Below are 16,007 nucleotides of genomic sequence, written 5' to 3'. Positions count from 1 at the left end.
AGAAGAAAATAAACACTGCAGAGCAAAGAGAAATGAAGAAAAAGAGATGAGGACGAGCATAGAAGAAGCTGAAGAGTTTAAGACTCTTCAGCATACATGTGGGGACTTCTCCTCCACATAACATTATATATATATATATATATATATATATATATAATATACCACAAGCAAATTTAAAATGTACATTTAATATATTTATGCCCATATAGTTATGGGCATATAGAATAGAATTTTGTACAGATTTTCAGCCCATATCTTCTTGTCTCCATTGTATAGTTCTATATAAACTAAATGTACATGACATAAATAGACACAGAAAATTTATCTCAGTTCTTCTCTCCTTAATTTTTACATGGTATCAGAGCATTTCTAAGCTCAATTCAGATCTGTGTTTGTACCATCATCATCATCACCTTCAAGATCTACATCATCATCATCTCATCTTCAAGTCCCTGTTGAAACAAAATGCCTGAAGCAGCTCAAGATAAGTCAGAAAGTGGAGAGAAAGGAACCACGTATGAAAACAGCCATCCTTACCACCTAAACAATTCCGACTCACCTGGTATGACTTTGGTCAACAATGTTTTCGACGGAAGAGGATATCCAGGTTGGAGGAGATCCATCCTCCTATCCTTATCAGCCAAGAAGAAACTTGGTTTCATCAATGGAACCTGCAGGGCTCCAGAACTGGAATCTGCAGATTTTGAACAATGGAGTTGTGTTAACGACATGATCATATGTTGGATATCAAATGCACTATCTAAAGATATTGCAGATAGTGTAATGAGTTCCAAAACTGCTAAGGAACTTTGGGACAGTCTGGAGCAGAGGTTTGGGAAGTCAAGTGATGCCAAAATCTACCACCTGCAGAAGGAATTAACAAGTCTAATACAAGGGAATAGTGACATTGCAGGTTACTTCACCAAACTTAAGAGACTATGGGATGAATTGGATGGGATAAATGTAATTGTTTGTTGCTCATGTAAGTGCACTTGTGATGGGAAAGCAAAATTAACAAAATCACTAGAAGATCAAAGGTTGATTCAGTTCCTAATGGGACTGAATGATGTATATGCTCAGGCAAGAGGAAATATACTTATGATGAATCCCTTACCTGGAATGGATGTTGCATATTCATTGCTTTTGCAGGATGAGAGTCAAAGGGAAGTGTATGCAAACACAAACTACATCTCTGATTCTGGATCATTTCTGGCAGCAAGTCAAGCAAAACAACAGGACAACAAACTGATTGCTGAGTTTGCAGCATTCATGGCCAGTGGACAGGGAAGAAATATACAGAGATTCAAACATCAAGCAGTAACAGGAACAAACACATACCAGAGGTATAGCAATCCAGGTCAGAATCAGAAACATGATAAGTCACAGAACAGATTTAAGGGTAAGAAGAAATATGATCCAAACCTGTCATGCACTCATTGTGGGAAAACAGGGCATGTGCATGATAATTGCTACAGACTGCATGGATTTCCTGCAGATTTTGAGTTCACCAACTCCAGAAACTATCACTCTCAGATTAAAGCAAATGCAACCCTGACTCAGCAAGCAGATGAAGACATTGCCAGGACAGATCCTGGAATCAGTGATAAAAATTTTGAGGAACAGTTCAGCAAGCAGCAGATTGCAGAGATGATACAAATATACAAGCAAAGCAAATTGACACAGACAGGAATCAATGCAAATGCAGTAGCTGGTACCATCTTTAAATACTCAAATTCTATACACACTAATCTTAAGCAAGATACTTGGATAATTGATTCAGGAGCCTCAGAACACATGTGTTTTAACCCCAATTCCTTCTTGTTTCTAGAACCCCTGACTGTGCCTTTGAACATTAATTTACCTAATTCTTTCAAGGTAAGTGTGACCCATATAGGAAGCATCTCTATTTTGCCAGGACAGGTCATAACTGATGTGCTGTTTGTGCCAGATTTTAAGTATAATTTACTTTCAATTCACAAGTTCTGTGTTCAGTTTCAGTGTGATGTCCTATTCACTGCTACTGGATGTTTCTTGCAAGACCTTTCAGTGAGGAGTCCTCAAGTTTTTGGTGAAGTTAGAGAAGGACTCTATTTATTGGATTCCAACACTGACAAGTCTAGAAATAGTTTCAATGATGTATCTCCAGATCCCATCCCACAATCATTTTCAGTTTTTAATTCAGTACATGTTAATGCCACTCCTAGTATAAAACTTTGGCATGTAAGGTTGGGACATCTTCCATTTTCAGCAATGAAACATTTAAGTTTTATTTCATGTGAATCCACTTCTGATTTTGTTTGTGACATATGTCCTAGAGCTAGGCAAACTAAACAACCCTTTCCTACTAGCAACATCAAATCCACACATATTTTTGATCTCATTCATATAGACATTTGGGGACCCTACAAGTGTAGTACTTACAATGGCTTCAGGTTTTTTCTCACCATAGTAGATGACTATAGTAGAGGGACATGGACATTCTTACTAAGCACTAAAAGTAATGCTTTTCCTGTACTAAAAAGCTTCCTATCCATGGTAGAGAGACAATTCAATCTCAGGGTTAAAATGATCAGATCTGACAATGCTTTAGAATTGGGGAAAGGGACACAGGAATCAACATTTCTTGCTTCTCAGGGAATCTTACATCAGTTATCCTGTGTTGCCACACCTCAACAAAATGGAACTGTTGAGAGAAAACATAGACACCTCTTAGAAATTGCAAGAGGGTTAATGTTTCAGTCAAAATTGCCAATGATCTACTGGGGAGAATCTGTCCTAACAGCTACTCATATCATTAATAGACTACCATCTAGTGTTCTAAAAGGACAAACACCTTATGCAGTACTTCTTAGACAAGAACCTACCTATGCCCATTTGAGAAATTTTGGATGTTTATGTTATGCCTCTACCCTGGGACAAGGGAGAAACAAGTTTGATGAAAGGGCTACTGCTTGTGTCCTACTGGGATACCCTTTACAGCAGAAGGGGTATAAACTGTTATCTCTTGATACAAGGAAAGTGTTTGTATCCAGAGATGTCAGATTTCATGAATCACATTTTCCTTTCAGCTCACCTAATAGCTCCCACACACCTATTTTTCTGCACTACCCTTTTTCCTCAGATCATGATCTTAATACTTCTACCTACAGGACCCAATCCAAATCCACACTTCCTCAACAAACATCTCCACCTACATCACCAGACACTCCTGCCCCTGCTCCTGTCACAGAACTACCAAGAAGATCTAGCAGGATGTCTCATGAACCTGGCTACCTAAAAGATTACATTTGCAATAGTGTCATATTCACTGATCCATGGACAACCTGTTTTGATCACCCTCACAAGCCAAAAGGATATGCTTTCTCCTCCTTATCCCTCCACAATCAGAAACTAATCCACTCCCTCTCTACCATCACTAAGCCTACCTGCTATAACCAGGCTTCCCAACATTCAGCATGGAGAGAGGCTATGAACTCCGAACTTCAGGCCTTGGCAACAAATCACACCTGGGATGTTGTCTTGCTGCCTAAAGGAAAGAAAGCTTTACCTTGCAAATGGGTATACAAGATAAAGCATCTCTCAGATGGAAGGATTGAACGACTAAAGGACAGACTAGTAGTGAGGGGGGATATACAAAGGGAAGGTATAGACTATGGCGAGACCTTTTCACCTTTTGTGAAGATGACCACTATCCGGTGCCTGCTTACCATTGCAGCTAAAAAGAAGTGGTCTGTTTCACAATTGGATGTCAACAATGCATTCTTGCATGGTGACCTCCAAGAAGAGGTTTTTATGAAGTTCCCAGCAGGACTGACACCTCCTAGTCCTAACCATGTCTGTCTTCTGAAGAAATCCCTATATGGTTTAAAGCAGGCTTCCCGGCAGTGGTATGCTCGACTTGCAGGAGCTTTAGCCTTCAAAGGCTATTCCTCCTCCTTAAACGATTACTCCCTATTTTTCAAACACAATGGGACACTTACTTCTATCTTAGAAGTATATGTTGACGATATTCTTCTTATTGGAAATGATTTGTATGAACTCGACAATATCAAATGCTTTCTCAACACAGAGTTCAAAGTCAAAAACCTAGGGCAAATTCATCATTTTCTTGGCATGGAAATTTTGAGAGAAGATCAAGGTTTTATTGTAAATCAACGCCAGTTTACCATGGACCTTCTTCATGAATTCGATGTCTCTCATCTGCCTTCAGTCACTTCTCCGCTGGATCCCTCCTTCAAGCTTCGAGCAGACGACAGTCCTCGCTTGGATAATCCCACTCCTTATCGCCGCTTGGTTGGAAAGTTGAACTATTTGACCAACACTCGCCCAGATCTATGCTTTGCTGTTCTTGCTCTGAGTCAATACATGCAACCACCCTGTTTATCCCATTTCTCGGCTGCCTTACGCGTTTTACGCTACCTGAACACAGATCCAGCTCAAGGCATCCTACTTTCTTCCGATCCATCATTTTCCTTACTGGCTTTTTGCGATGCGGACTGGGCCTCCTGTAAAGATTCACGCAAATCGGTTAGTGGTTTTTTATTACCCTCGGAGGAGCTCCAATCTCTTGGAAATCAAAGAAACAAATTTCGATCTCTTTGTCCTCCGCAGAAGCAGAATACAGGTCCATGCGTCGTGTTACTACTGAACTTACTTGGTTAGTTCGCCTTCTTGAAGATCTTTCTGCTCCGATTTCCCTTCCGATTCCGCTACACTCAGACAGTCAAGCAGCCCTCCATATAGCTCGAAACCCGGTCTTCCATGAGCGCACCAAACATGTTGAGCTCGATTGTCATTTTGTGCGCCAACAGTTTCACTCTGGTTTGATTTCACTATCATTTGTTCCTTCCAAAGATCAACTCGCCGATCTCTTCACTAAACCCCTTTCTGGGGTTTCTCATCGGGCGATCCTGCGCAAGTTGAAGGTGCTCACACTCCCCTCCAACTTGAGGGGGGATGTTGGAGAAGAGGAATATTGCACCAAAGCAAAAGAAGAGAAGAAGAAGAAAATGAAAGCAGAAGAAGAGAAGAAGAAGAAAATAAACACTGCAGAGCAAAGAGAAATGAAGAAAAAGAGATGAGGACGAGCATAGAAGAAGCTGAAGAGTTTAAGACTCTTCAGCATACACGTGGGGACTTCTCCTCCACATAACATTATATATATATATATAATATACCACAAGCAAATTTAAAATGTACATTTAATATATTTATGCCCATATAGTTATGGGCATATAGAATAGAATTTTGTACAGATTTTCAGCCCATATCTTCTTGTCTCCATTGTATAGTTCTATATAAACTAAATGTACATGACATAAATAGACACAGAAAATTTATCTCAGTTCTTCTCTCCTTAATTTTTACAGATATACATATTATTTTTGTTCATTTTACGTTTTTTGTATTTGTACATATATTCATGTCTTTGCTAATTTTGTTAGACACATTTACATGCATTTATTAATTTTTAATCCAGCAATTCATTGACATATTTATACCGTTAGAGACTATATTATCATAATTAACTTCACATATTTTTTTTGTTTGATGACAAAGGTCATGTCCCACTTTTATGAATTTTATTTAATGAATAAAATATAAATAGTAAAATTAATATTGTTAATTTCAGGATTTGTTATTTCATAACTTAATTTTTTAAAATATATAAAAGTTGTATAATAATCTTAAGGAACAAACGTACGTTTCCATAAACTAGTAAGAAAATACGAGCAAACAGATAGAAACATGATAGTGATGAGCTATGCAATGGTACACCGATGCATTGAAGCAAAATATCCTAACCGAATGTCATTAGTTTAGTTACCGAGGTGAAATTAAGCAGATATCTTGAAATATTAGGAGTTAGGAATTAAAAAACAAAACAAAAAAAATCCTTATTGAAATGCATCCTGATTTGTGGTGAAACCAGTACATGATCTCGAACTGTGTGATTTTACTGTCATTAGTTAATGTATAAATTTTTCGACAAGGAAAACAATTTAGCTTAAAAAATCATCGATGCAGAATTTCAAGAAGGAAAAGAAAGCAGAGAGATTATTCGTAGACTTTGCACTCCTTGTCAGCAGGGTTTGTCTTGCAGTAGTCCTCTAAGGCATCTCCAGTCCCTTCTGCTGCTGAACCGGGCCATTTATTTGCTACCAGATGAGCTAAGTCGACCACACGTTGGCTGAAATTTTACAAAGTATGATCACCAGTTAATAAATGATATATGTGTGCTTGTGTTTTAAACGTAAATGAGTTTTCAGGTTGATTGTATTTAGTTTACCTGTATCCCCACTCGTTGTCATACCAAGCGACAATCTTGACCATGTCGTCTCCCATAACCATGGTTAAAGAGGAGTCGATGGTGGTGGAAACATCACTGCATCGGAAGTCAACTGACACAAGAGGTTCATCACAAACAGCCAATATGCCATTCAATGGACCGTCAGCTGCCTTTCTGAAAGCTGCATTGACATCTTCAGCTGAAATTCCTTTCTTCTCAACATTGATAACGAGGTCAACAACCGAAACATTAGGTGTTGGCACTCGGAGAGCAATTCCATTGAGCTTTCCCTTGAGCTGAGGTAGAACTAGAGACACAGCCTTTGCTGCACCAGTGCTGGTCGGGACTATGTTCAATGCTGCAGCTCTCGCTCTCCTCAAGTCACGGTGTGATGCATCCAGAAGCCTCTGCATACAAAATAATCAAATCTATTCAGTGTCGTCTGACAAAAGAAGAAAGCACCATCGGAAGGTGCACGTTTCACAAATTCCCCTTCTATATCCTATATCATGATTACCTGATCTCCGGTGTAAGAGTGAGTTGTTGTCATAGTGCCCTTAACAATACCTTCAAAGTGAACGGAAATAGTCAAACAGTATAATTCTACAAGTGAGGTCTGGGAGGATGGTGTGTACACGGCCTTACCCCTAGAGAGGTTGTTTCCGATGATATAAATAGTCGAATATAACTTAAAACCACAGAAATTTGAACAATGTTTCCAACAGTATTAATCTGCCGCTTACCAAATTCTTCGTCCAAGATTTTTGCAAAAGGGGCCAAGCAGTTGGTGGTGCAAGAGGCATTGCTGCATTTATAAAGTAAGGTAACTTTCAGACTTGGAACATTAATTCGATGTCTTCTTCAACAATAAATATACTCCCTTCGTCCAAATTTACATGACACTCTTTTATTTTTAGTCAGTCCTAGAAAGAATGACACTTTTCTATGTAATAATCTAACTTTGAAATACTCATTTTACCCTTAATGAGATGATTTATAGCCACACAAATATCTCTTGAGTTGTTTTAGATCAAAAATTTGAAAAGTCTCGCTTTATTTCTTAAACTACGTGCTCAATCAAACACGTTCACATAAATTGCACTGACCTTACGATATTGGCAACCTCGTGAGAGTATTCTTGTTCATTCACTCCCACAACATAGGTAGGAATGTCAGCACCTTTTGCTGGAGCAGTGATGATAACTTTCTTGGCACCAGCTTGGATGTGCTTCCCAGCACCCGGACCATCAACAAACACACCTGTTCCCTGTGAGTTCTCAAACAACATTATTACGTAGCTAAAATTAGCACCTTTTTCTCAGGATTCATCATGTTGAATGCTGGCCTTGTTGTTGATCAATGTATTCAAGTTGAATCCCAATATATTTAATCTTGTTAAGCAAATAATGAGCAACTTTTGGAGGATTAGGTACACGTCTGACAACATTTTTGAAGGGTCCGAGCAATATAGGTATGCATCACTCAAATTTAGTTTAATCTTCAGTTAATTAAAATGTGTTTATGGTCCCTACATATTAAAAATATGTTATATTTTGATTTTTTTTGAACTATAGTACTCCAAATACAGAGTAACAGTACAAGTTTACCTCAACACATGGGCTAATATAAGAATGGTTAATTATTCTGGTTTAACTTGTGAATACTCATAATCAACGAATCAAAAGTGCATATTTTAATTAACTGAAGGTTAAATGTGTCTAATCAGATATTACAATGACATATATTCCGTGTAATCCCACAAGTGGGATCTGAGGAGTGTGGTGTGTACGCAACCTTGCCTCTACCGTGTGAAGGTAGAGAGACTGTTTTCAATAGACCCTCGGTTCAGATATTACATGTACTAAAATTAGAATCTACCAATAACCGAGGGATCAAAAATGTTATAAACCCATCGTTTATCAGAATCTGGTACAAGTAGTTTACCTCAATAACAATGTCAATACCAAGTTCAGCCCAGGGAAGCTTAAGAGGATCCCTGCTAGAGACAACCTTAATGAGCTTTCCATCAACACTAATGGTTTCATTATCCACTATTTTCACATCAGCCTTGAATGTTCCCAACATGGAATCATACTTAAGCAAGTGAGATGCCTGCATTAACATAATATTTGCAATACCTTTAACAACGGACCGCGAAAAATTTGATAGTAAAACCAGCAACTGCTATAAATGTGCTTATTTTTTGCAGGTAAAGGGGGGGAAATTGATGTCAAACTCACATTCTTGACACCACCACTGTCATTGACAACAATGACATCCAGTGGTGAGTCTTTGCGTCCATGCCAACAACGGAGGAAGTTCCTGCCAATTCGTCCGAAACCATTGATAGCAACCTTCAATTTGGCAACAGTTTCTCCCTTCACAGGTGCTGCTGATCCTGTGGTCTAATATGAGATTAAAGTAAATGAGTTTCGGGAAAAAAAAAAAGCTACAGAACACTACTATTTCCGTTAAATTTTTCTATGATAGATGGTCAGAACTTCATTCAGGTCCTAATGTTGACCCTACATGTATTTCGTATGTATCTCAGTGATGGAATTAAAAGAACTCGTGTTATGAGTCTGGTTCTGGCTGTTTTAACTATAACTGGTTATTCTTTCCCTCGGGACCAAATTGGTTACTGGGGTAGTGAAAATAGTAACACAACTTGAATTCGAGACTAGTATTTGAAATCTTAGTGAAACACTGGATTTCTTATCTCATTTTTTATTCTATATGATAATGTTTGAGTAGGTACGAAGTGTAAGTGAAAAAGAAAAAACTTTTAGAGCTTGTGATTTTTGAACATGAAATGATATTTCTATGGCTATATAAGAACATGAAAGTAATGGTAAAATGAGAAGTTACGGTGAAGAGGTTCCAAATATAGAAAGGCGTCATTCTTTTCAGAATAGATCAATATCCTGTTATATTTAGTGTTTTGCTTGGAGGTCTAAAGCAGATGCTTTACTGAGTAAAGAGTACAGTAAAAATAATTACCTTGGGAGTGAGTTGAGCAGTCACAACATCAAAGAAGGAAGACTCTGTGTTAGAAAATGTCACATATCCACTCGATCGTAGACCACAGAACTCTGCTACTTCAAATTTCTACAAAAAATGACAGATAAATTAATACAGAAAGCCTATAAATTACAGCAACAAACACATCTACTAGAAGAAAAAGTCGTCTTTTTTTTGGAATTTTATTAGAAGAATAAGTAAAGACCTTGGAAAAGCATTTAGTAGGGAAAGAGAGTGAATTCTTGGAGAGAAGTCTTGTGCCTGTGGGAATTCTTGAAGGAGCCAAAGCTGCATGAGAAGCCATGGCTTGAAAACTAAAAATTGTATTTCACAAAAACTACTTAAATCCTTTGCTATATATATACTTTTCAAGTTCTCTTTTTTTTTCTGTTTTTTTTCTCCACCATGTTATTAAATTGTTGAAATTAACTCTTGGTTGCAAATTGAGGTTCTAAGGAATGAGTGGTGCAATATGAAGATTGATAAGAGATAAGATGATCTATGTCCTCATGTATATGTATGTATATTTTCCACCTTGATCATCATCAACAATCTCAACCACAGATTATTAGAAAATTTCATTTTATCCCCTTTACCATAATTGTGGGAACAAGTTAAAACATCCTTCCCATCATCTTACACTGGCCAAAAACTTCATTTTATAATATTCATCGTAACTACATAAATGTCATTACGTGTTTAAAACCACAAATTTCGATCTTGAGGTCTTAGGTTTGAATCTCCACTGATATTAAAACACTAGATAATTTCTTCTCATCTATCTAAACCTTCATGGATAGAATTATCCAATACTAGTGCTGGTGGAAGAAAGCAAGAACCTAATGAAATTAGTCGAGATGCAAACAAAATAGCTTAAACACCACGATTATAAAAAAAAACTTAAAAAGAAGCACCAAATTTCAAAAAAATAAAAATAAAAAAAGACCCTCTTTTAAAAATTACACGTTTAGTGAATTACCATTACCAAAAATGATAAGGAGGGAATATTTAATTATTATTTTTTGGCAAGCTACTCGGTACTTGTGCTCGTGGAATGTAACAAATACTTGATAAACCAATGTAATTTGCTTCTGAATAATAGCAAATTTACCAAACTTATCAATTGTTCTCCCACTTAATTACCCAAGTGTTATGTTAAAACTTGTATTGTTACTTCATATTTGATGGTAATGTAGTTTTAAAATAGTCCAGATACAATACACTTAGAATTTGCTCAATGTCTTCAGAAAGTTTATCCCCTTTACATGAAACCAACTGATGTGTACTTTATATAATACTTTCAACTTCATCTAGGTTCACGGCAGCTCCATTTTCTGCATCCCCTGACCTCAACTGGTTGGAGATGTCGTCAATAGCGTCATTCAGCTGGACAATCTTCTCAGTTAGTATCTTGCGTTGTTTCTGCAGACGAAACAACATGCACACATTAGAAGATCTTAAAACAGAAATAAAAATATCATTCTCAGCCAAAGTTCTTTAGACCCTCGGGGCCTTTCTGTTTTCTGGATAAGGTATCCTTCGGAAGCTATATGAGTCGAGCAAAGTAACAAACTCAGATGAAGGTGATGGGTTTGCTACAACAAGCCTCTCCTCGTTCTTGCAATAGAAACAAAAATAGAGAGAGAGAAACCGTGGAGACCAAAGCACGGCGCACTAGATCACCTAACTAGGTTCATTAAAAGACCAAGAAAAGCATCGCCTTTTGGTTAGCTCCCGAGGCTTAAATAGAGTCACATTGTAATAGAGCTAACATTTGCTACTGCTGAATATTTTGCATCTTGTTGATGCCAGTATTGGAACATCTAACTTCACAAAAATGAAAAAATGAAAAGACCAAGAATAGCATCTATGTATAGTTAAACGAAAGCTTTCTAAATATGTTAAGATCAAGCAAAACTTTAGCTCTATTTCGGTGGTCAATGAAGTGGGTTGAGACAATGAGATCTCAGGTTTAAATCCGCTGGAGACAAAAATACTAGGTGATTTCTTCTCATAAGTCTTATCCTTGGTGGACAGAGTTACTTTATACCTATTGCTAGTGGGAAGTGGCACGTATACCGTGGAATTAGTCAAGGTGCATGCAAACTGGCCCGAACACCACAGTTATCAAAAAACAACAATTGTAGAACATCCTTGATTGGCTGCTTCAAATCCGAGCAGCGGACTGGTCCCAGAGTATCTTCTCTAGCCTATGCCTTTATATCTCTTGACAGGTAATTTGTGTCACAAGTTCATGACTACATAATGGAACTCACATAAATTAACAAATATCTCCGAGTATCACCCATTTCTCCATCTAGAATACCACATAGGACAAACAATTGAAGGCGGAGAGATAGCTGGTTATACAGAAGTAGTCATCACCAAATATCAGCAGTCAGGACCATTGTCTATTCACTTTAAATCTTTATAGGTGAAAATTGGAGAAGGAAAAGTCAAAAACGACACAGGGACTACATGCATAAGGTGACAATTATTCAGCCAGAACAGAGGCTTCTAATATATTATGTGTGTTTGTATGTGTCTACACTCACACAGCGCGCGCATGTACAAAGACAGTCTCTCTCTTACTGCTTCCTAATAAAAGACGTACAGAATATCAACGAACCTCCAATGCTTTTTCTTCATCATAAATAAACTTGGGCAACTTCCTCATGAGGTCCTTCTTATCTGTTTCAGCTAATGCCTTGCTAATCTGTAAAAGAGAAAGTAAAGGGCAGTCAACTTACTCCTCCCAGGTACACAGCAAGAGAAGAAATGCGGAAAAGGCATGTATATCAATGAGTGATGGCGCAAATTCACAAGTATTTAAAGAGCAAAGACGACCAAAGGTAGTGACCAATACAAGTGCTTCTGCACTTTACCCGAAAATTAGCTAGTTTTAGCTTAGAATGATTACCTCTGGTGCGAAGATACAACCAAGTGCACCAATGATTACTCCTCCTAAAAGAAAGCCACCTACAAAGATGCTTGAATTGCTTGGCCTCCCCCCATCACTGAGAATTGACAAGAAAGACAAACATCCCATTGTTCTCATATCAGTGGATCACTAAAGTGTGAAAAGAAACAAAACTACAATATTTTCCTATTTAAATGGCAAGAGCCAAGTTTGCTTCTGTCACTCCAGAGTCGATTGGATTTATAGTTTTGCAGAACAACGGTCGGACCAAACTAAATATTTGAAGGACCAGTAAGGTTCTTTTGAGTTGATTTGGTCTAATTAAAGCTCACACCAACTTATTAAGATAAAATATAATCTACCTGAAGGACACGTGACAACTAAACAAAAAGAAGTGTGATATATATATCATCGATGTATAAGTTGCATACAAGTAGAGCACGTAAGAAAAAAGAGAAGAAATACCTATATTCTGCTTGAACGGTTATTGATCTTCTAGATGAGGATGATTTTCCTCCACGCCTTGGACTGAAGGCCAATTTGGTGGTATCACTGACACTTTTATCTGCCGACTTCAAACTAGATCCTAGCACATTGATAAAGTTATAGGACTTTATACCATATCACTCACGTAGGCTTGGGTGAAAGAGGTAGCCATCAATGCAACATATGATCATGTATTACTAAACCAATCATATTTGTCATGAGAATTTTTAGATTCATGAAATTCCGCAAATAATTCGAACCAAAAACATACAAATCATTCTGTATCCAACAATTTGCATTTAGATATTATGCTTAAAATAGTTGAATAAGAAGCACAGAAGGTTGTTGAATCTTATCATGACCTCTTTTTAATGTATTGAAACAAACACCTAGCACGAATTTGAGCAAGCATTTTGGAAAATGATGTTGGAACAAAATAAGAGCCATTTTTTGAACAGACTACTCTACGATATGTCTGTTCATGTCTATCTCACTCTGATAGTAAATAATACTCGCTTATAATTTCAAATACGCTTTTTTCTTGTTCGATTGACAAATTTTATATTTGAAAGATCTTTAAATTTAACACTCCCATTTTGCCCTTAAAGCCCTAAAAGAAATGCTCTTATAGGAATTAACATGACAAGTTGAAAACTATTACTTCCTCCATTTCATTTTTATGTATTAGTTTAACAAGACACAAAATGTAAGCATGTTTCAAAAACTTTTGAATCTTGTGGTCTTTCAAAAACTTTTGAATCTTGTGGTCTTAAATTAGATTGTTAACATACCAAAACTACCCTTTGAATCTTGTATCTTAAACATCTCATGTCATTCCTACAAGAGAGTTTCATTAAGGATAAAATGAGAATGTTGAAACAAAGGAATGCATGCTAAGAGTACTTTTGGACTCTATTTATACTCAAGTTTATGCATGAAAAGTGTTTCTCTATTTCTTAAATTTTGTATCTAGCCAAACACCATCCCATATAATATGGACATGAATATTTATTTCATGATAGTGGTGTCGGGCTAACTTGTGCACCTTGACTAATTCCACCTAATACCTGCTACCTTCCACCAACTCAGGTACCTAGAGTTGTACCTAGTAAGTCCGACTACAAGCCTATCAGAAGAAATCACCTAGTTTTTTAAAGCAAATTAGTGTTCCTTAAAATTGATGTTTCATATATCTCACACTTGTTATTATCCAATAATAATATCTACTGTTTTTTTGTGCTTTGATTATACTATTGTTTGGACCGTTTTCGTCATCTACTTATTTACTCTAATATTCTTGTCTGACCTTTTTTTATGCTTTTATTGAGCCGAAGGTCTTTCGGAAACAGCCGTCCTACGTTGGTAGGAGTCAGGTCTGCGTACAGTCTACCCTCCCCAGACCCCACGATGTGTGATTTCACTGGGTTGTTGTTGTTGTTGTATATCTCACACTTATCACATACAAGATCAGAGCAAAAAAACGACCTAACGGAGGTATAACAACAACAACGCTCCTTTATCCCAACTAGCCTGTAGCTATTGAGGCAATTTTGCTTTGTTTCTTAGCTAAGTTCTCAAAGTCCTTTGATACACAAATTATTATATGCAGCAGTTAGTTTACTACTTTAACGGCTAAAATCAGTAAAAAACAACAACATACCCAACGTAATTCCACGAGTGAGGCCTGGTGAGGGTAGTGTGTACAACACTTCCAGAGTAATTACCCCTAACTTGTGCCTGTGAAGGTAGAGAGGCTAGACTCTCGATCAAGTAAAGCATATCAAAGCTAAAATCATTATCGAACAACAACATACTCAGTGTAATCCCACAAGTGCTGTCTACGCAGACCTTACCCCCTACCTTGTGCTTGTGAAGGTAGAGAGATTGCCTCCGAAGGAGCCTCGACTCAAGTAAAAACATATCAAAGCTAAAATCAGTAGAGAAGAAAACACCAATATTGAAATAATCTTCCAAATATGCTATTACGGAGCTCAATTGATGGATACACAGGGTAAATTAAGCTCAAATACAAACTATTCAATAAACCATATTCGAAATTACCATAAAAGGGTACAGCAAAAACATCAAATTACAACAGATAATCCAAACCCCATCAATAAAAATGAAAACTTTGAAAGATTTAAAGAATTACCAGAAGTGAAATGCAGAGAAGGGGTTGTTGATAAAAGCAGAGAATTCGAAATAGCTATCATCCTGTAGAAAGGAGAAGGAGGTTAAATAGGAGGAGGAGGACAGTGGAAGACAGTCACCGGAAACTGAATCAACGGCGGAGTACGGCGGCCGGCAGGCGAAGGAAAAGTGACAGTGGTAGAGCAGAGAAGAAAGATAAACATATCAAGAACAGTGAAAATTGTTTTCTTTTAAGTTTGGTGAGGATGTTGATGATGATGATCGACATAGTTAATCAGGACACGTGGATATTTGGAAACCAACGTGTAATAATCAATAAAAAAAATAAAAATGTGGGAAACAATAAATAAAAAAATTATTTCATTGAAATTTTCTCATCCAAGATTATATTATATCATAATTCAGTGTATTAAGCTATCGTAGAAAATTTAAAAAAATAAATTAAAAGATATAATTCTATTGTACGCAATCCCTTAAATTATTTTAAAAATTAATCAATCGACTCCCAAAGCTCACATAAGCGACTGAGTCATCGGTCTTGTCATCACTTCATCGTGTGGCATTGCGCTCGACTCGCCCCGTCAATAATAATACGGGTCAACCAAAATACTGTCCAACTGTAACAAAGGCCCAACAACCAAAACCCTATCATGACCCATTTTGAAGGAAAAAATTTATATAATTACACATATTTTACTATCATATTTATTATTATTATTTATATATTTAAAATATTGCATATCTTACCACTAAATAAGAGTTTTTTATTAGATACATGTATTTTTGCTACCAGATACACTAAAACAGGGAGAGAAGCGAGCGAGATTGGATAGGGAGGCGAGCGAAATTCGTATGTATCTCAGATACATGCGAATTCCATTAAATATACACTAGATACATGTATCAGTGTATATCTGACGTGATTCGCATGTATATGAGATACCAGATACATGGGAGAGTGGCGAGTGAGATGGGAGAGAAGCGAGGAATGAGAGCGAGATTTGTTATGTAGTCCAGATACATGCGAATCCACTTGGATACAATGTATCTAGAACGTATCTAAATATATCTGGACGCACAAACATATGGTAAGATATAATATTGCAAAGTAGAGTATATCTAAGTAATTAGCTCTTAAAC

At 37.0% G+C, this 16,007-nt stretch overlaps 3 protein-coding genes across 3 annotated transcripts; all 3 read right to left on the bottom strand.

Moving 5' to 3' along the window:
- Positions 1 to 4,121: 4,121 nt before the first annotated feature.
- Positions 4,122 to 5,131, bottom strand: LOC129881655 (uncharacterized). The gene is made up of 2 exons (XM_055955785.1): positions 4,655 to 5,131; positions 4,122 to 4,505 (listed from the first exon to the last, which is right to left on the bottom strand). Exons 1-2 carry the CDS (start codon positions 4,837 to 4,839, stop codon positions 4,235 to 4,237), a joined length of 456 nt encoding a protein of 151 aa, XP_055811760.1. The 5' UTR covers positions 4,840 to 5,131; the 3' UTR covers positions 4,122 to 4,234.
- A 741-nt stretch (positions 5,132 to 5,872) lies between these two features.
- Positions 5,873 to 9,770, bottom strand: LOC129881645 (glyceraldehyde-3-phosphate dehydrogenase GAPB, chloroplastic-like). Its single transcript, XM_055955778.1, has 9 exons — positions 9,516 to 9,770; positions 9,290 to 9,397; positions 8,530 to 8,694; positions 8,234 to 8,401; positions 7,396 to 7,556; positions 7,033 to 7,094; positions 6,807 to 6,856; positions 6,290 to 6,696; positions 5,873 to 6,190 (listed from the first exon to the last, which is right to left on the bottom strand). Exons 1-9 carry the CDS (start codon positions 9,612 to 9,614, stop codon positions 6,058 to 6,060), a joined length of 1,353 nt encoding a protein of 450 aa, XP_055811753.1. The 5' UTR covers positions 9,615 to 9,770; the 3' UTR covers positions 5,873 to 6,057.
- A 690-nt stretch (positions 9,771 to 10,460) lies between these two features.
- LOC129881633 (uncharacterized) lies at positions 10,461 to 15,148 on the bottom strand. The gene is made up of 5 exons (XM_055955773.1): positions 14,869 to 15,148; positions 12,696 to 12,816; positions 12,231 to 12,327; positions 11,940 to 12,026; positions 10,461 to 10,732 (listed from the first exon to the last, which is right to left on the bottom strand). Exons 1-5 carry the CDS (start codon positions 14,927 to 14,929, stop codon positions 10,598 to 10,600), a joined length of 501 nt encoding a protein of 166 aa, XP_055811748.1. The 5' UTR covers positions 14,930 to 15,148; the 3' UTR covers positions 10,461 to 10,597.
- Between the last annotated feature and the right edge of the window lie 859 nt (positions 15,149 to 16,007).

The sequence above is a fragment of the Solanum dulcamara genome, chromosome 1 (assembly GCF_947179165.1).
Source record: "Solanum dulcamara chromosome 1, daSolDulc1.2, whole genome shotgun sequence".
Lineage (NCBI taxonomy): Eukaryota > Viridiplantae > Streptophyta > Magnoliopsida > Solanales > Solanaceae > Solanum > Solanum dulcamara.
Note: the sequence above shows the minus strand (reverse complement) of the source record. Positions and strands in the feature narration are given on the sequence as shown.